Here is a 3,888-nt window from a genome sequence, read left to right as displayed (position 1 = left end):
TTAACAAAACTGAAACTGAGAATAACTTGGAAACTTTCATAGGTGTGTTTTGAAGCTAAAATTGGATTATTCTTGTTGTAAGTATTAGTAGTTGCTTTTGTAAAATTGTTCATATATATGTGTTTTTCTATTGGTATTCATAAACCATACATTACTTTGCTTACTTAATATTTATCATATAGATGTTAAACGTAATAATATTTTATTGCACTTGACACTATATATATGTGAGATATATAACTGCTAAATGGTTGTTAGATGGTATTATTCACATCTAATCAATCAAATTAAGAAAAACTAACACAAGAATTCTGACTCTGATTAGGTAGGCCGATCAAATATTAAATTCTTTTAAAATTTTCGTTATATTAAAGTGTACCCATTAAGTAGGAATTTAATGGACATCACCGCATTGAAAAATGTTAAAAACTAGTAAAACTCGAGTCTACTGCAGTGAAAAAAGACACAACTCAAAGCTTAACCAGTGCAAGTACACACACACATGTTTTAAGTGGAAGCAAAGTGGAAGACCCTAGTTCGAAGGATCCGAAGGTTATTAGATCCTCTTTCTTAGGAAAAAAAAAAAATGAACGAAAGAGATGGGAGATCCAAGTCCCAATTGAAACAGGAATAGTACTCAAAAGTGCTTCACTCAAAACAGTACTCTCTCTCTCTCTCCCCCTTTCCACCTATTCAGTGCTTCCTAAACCTTTCATTTATTATACTTTCTCTCAATCACTCAAGTCTCTCTCTCTCGCTGGAAGAAACACAACCCAAGAAGCCCTTTTTCTCGCTCTCTCTCTCTCTGCATATACACAAGCACAAACAAACACATTTATAAATTAGTACTATAAAATAATACTACTACATAGCAAAAACACAAACACACACACAAACCCTAGAGAAAGAGAGAAACTTGTTGAGAGAGTGGTGGTGGGGATCAAAGACCCAAAATCAGATATCTCTTTCTCTCTCTCTCTCTTTGTCTTTTCTCTTTCTTCAAATTAAAGATAGAGTTTTTATCTCTCTCCAAATGCCCGAAACACACCCACCAGAGAACCAGCTAAACGGCGTCGTCGGAGGACCCAACACCCCTCTGGTCCTCGCTTCCTCCGATACCACCACCACCACCGTCGGATCCAAGCGCCAGCGCAGACCAAGCGTCCGATTAGGCGACATCGGTGGAGACCAACCCTACGATTCCCACGTGCGCCGCACCACACACAATCACACCCACAGCAACAGCAACAACCACAACCACAACAGCAACAACATCAACAACAGCAACAGCAACAGCAAGCACTGGAAGCTCACTATGAAGGACCCCACAAACTCGAACTCCAATTCCAACTCTAATTCCAACAACCCCATCTCAGGTAAAGCTTCAAAGACTCGAACTTTATTGCATTTAAGCTCTTCTAGTGGTGGTGGTGGTGAATTTCATGATAATTTAGATGTGGATGAGCGTGAGGGGAACTTGGATTCTGTTGCGATTGGGAGCTGGAAGGTTAAAGATTCCAAAAGGCGAGGTCTTTCTGCGAAAAGGGTTCGATCCAATTGGGTTTCCAGGGCTGATGAATGTGGTATTGTTGGTATTGGTGGTGGTGGTGGTGGTGGTGGTAGTGGTGGTGGTAGTGGTAGTGGTGGTAATGGTAATGGAGGAGCTGGTGTTGAAGGTGATGAGAAATACAGTGGGGGTGAAGATATTGATGATGGGTATCGAGAATTCGATGTGGAAAACTCGGAAAGTCCATTGAAAGAGCAAAGCCCAATTCATTCCCTTGAGAATTTGGGTGTGGATGGAAATGAGAGGGAATTGGTTTATAGGAGACCCTTTAGAGGAGGAGGGGTTAGGGAGAACATTGATGGGGTAGAGTTGTCCGGGCCGTCGGATAGTGGTGATAGGAATGAGAATGGTGGAGGTGGGAGAAGAGGGAAGTGTGGAGAAGATGGTGTGAGGATTTGGCTTAATGGGTTAGGCTTAAGTAGGTATGCACCGGTGTTCGAAATTCATGAGGTGGATGATGAGGTTTTGCCAATGTTGACACTAGAGGATCTCAAGGATATGGGGATAAATGCGGTCGGGTCGAGAAGGAAGATGTATTGCGCAATTCAGAAGCTTGGGAAGGGGTTTTCATGAGCTTTTTAAATGAAGCTTTTTGCTTGTGTTTGTGTGCGTGAGTGTGTGTTGGAGAATTAGGGGAAATTTCACAGCCATGGCAATGTAAGATGCAATCTAAACCATTTTGAGCCTTTAGTGTATTTGCTCTTTGACTCTTGGGGTAGTATGATTAGGTTATTTTGTTAGTGTTTTTTCTTGTTGCACTCTATACCTTTTTTAATCAAGTGCAATTTTCTGGTATATATTGCCCTGTTGATTTTGTTGTAGTAGTTCTGGTTATTTTTAATAAGTGTGAGACAGCATGTGGAAATATCCAGTGCCAAAGCAAGAAAATTGCTAAATGATTAAGCTAATTCGAAGTTTTTTCTCTCTTTCCCCATTCCTTGTTCTCTCAGAGAATGAAATTTATGAAGCTGATGATGAGATATATAAAATAATTTCCCTTGCATGGACATGTCATCTAGCGATTGTAATCTGCTTCTCTCTAGGATGATAGTCCTTAATGTTAAGCTGGAAGTCTATCATTAAATAGTTCTTTTGGTTCTCTTATGTTGATGATTTTGAACTCGAAAACTTGTTGTCAGTTGTTGAACAGGAGAAGATATTTACTTTGTATTGCTTTAAGTAGAGTCGACAATCTTATGCCATCCAAGTTCCTCAGATCTCTGTTCCTCTGTTTTCCTTATCTTTCTTCAGAAGGTCTGCCCATGGTATCTTGATGTTTTAATACCATACATGAAATCAATTATCTGCAGCTACTATTTTGACCCCTGGGCAGATCATTATGGTTTAATGACGATTCTCATGAAACAGAGGTTTTATCTTTGGTGTAGTAGATAAGTTTTTATTGATTAGAATTTATTTGTCAGAATCATCTATAGAAGTGATCTTGGCATGAGCTAAACGTTTTAGATGGAGGCACAAGGTGTATTGTGTAGACATCCTTTAATTACCATCTTTTATTGTGATGGAGGCATTTTGCGGAATTATAGAAATGGCGGATATTGGTCAATTTTTGTTGGCAGAAGTTGGAAGTTATGCATTAGGTGTAGGTTTATATCTCGACTTGTACCTTATTTGTTAATGCTGCTATGTTTGCTACAGAAGCTTGTGGAGTATTGGTATGTGTTTAAATGCTTTGAAGTTATGTTTAGGTTGCAGATAAAGCTGGCAAATGAAAGATGGTTGTGGTGGGTTAGGTCAATGTCATTTACTAGATATAGGATTCTAGTTCACAACCTGCTTAAGCTGTGGAGCAGACTGCTTTAAATGATTGCAATTGTAGTTTTCATCCAGGGAGATTTAAGGAAATGGGGCCGTTTGGTATAGGAGTTTAAATACATGTTTTTAGTTTTTAAACAATATTACACGCATTTTTACACATTTTTTCACCCCACGTATTTCCAAAAAATACAAACAACGTTACTAGAATAATGTTACCAAACGGCTTAGGAGATATATTGAATTTCTCTAGAGGGACATTTTTTCATTTTTACCAAGGTTAATCATTCAGAGATTCATACGTGTACAAGGTGAGAATATATCTCTGTCAAATTAAGTAGCCAGACTTGTTCCTCAATTGAATAATTCAGAAATTTGTTGATGTGATGTGGAGTTCAGTGATGCAAGAGTTGCATAACAATTCAGACATCTGACATCAAAATAAAGAAATGACTCCCTATTGTATTGGATGAAAAGTTATTTTATGTATCTGATATATGTATTTTCTCTCTCATATCATGTGGATCTCACTTAGTTATACTATG

At 38.3% G+C, this 3,888-nt stretch overlaps 1 protein-coding gene across 1 annotated transcript; it reads left to right on the top strand.

The window, feature by feature from the left end:
* Positions 1-595: 595 nt before the first annotated feature.
* LOC126703479 (uncharacterized) lies at positions 596-2,364 on the top strand. The gene is made up of 2 exons (XM_050402439.1): positions 596-1,376; positions 1,455-2,364. Exons 1-2 carry the CDS (start codon positions 1,034-1,036, stop codon positions 2,138-2,140), a joined length of 1,029 nt encoding a protein of 342 aa, XP_050258396.1. The 5' UTR covers positions 596-1,033; the 3' UTR covers positions 2,141-2,364.
* Positions 2,365-3,888: the final 1,524 nt, after the last annotated feature.

Source organism: Quercus robur, chromosome 10, assembly GCF_932294415.1.
Source record: "Quercus robur chromosome 10, dhQueRobu3.1, whole genome shotgun sequence".
Lineage (NCBI taxonomy): Eukaryota > Viridiplantae > Streptophyta > Magnoliopsida > Fagales > Fagaceae > Quercus > Quercus robur.
The sequence above is the reverse complement of the archived record's forward strand: the minus strand, read 5'-3'. Positions and strand labels throughout refer to the sequence as shown.

What these genes read in the sequence shown, in the direction of transcription:
- LOC126703479 (XM_050402439.1), top strand. Translation starts at nt 1,034, where the DNA reads ATGCCCGAAACACACCCACCAGAGAACCAGCTAAACGGCGTCGTCGGA. An exon ending in TTCCAACAACCCCATCTCAG is followed by an intron (nt 1,377 to 1,454) that starts GTAAAGCTTCAA and finishes ATGATAATTTAG; the next exon opens with ATGTGGATGAGCGTGAGGGG.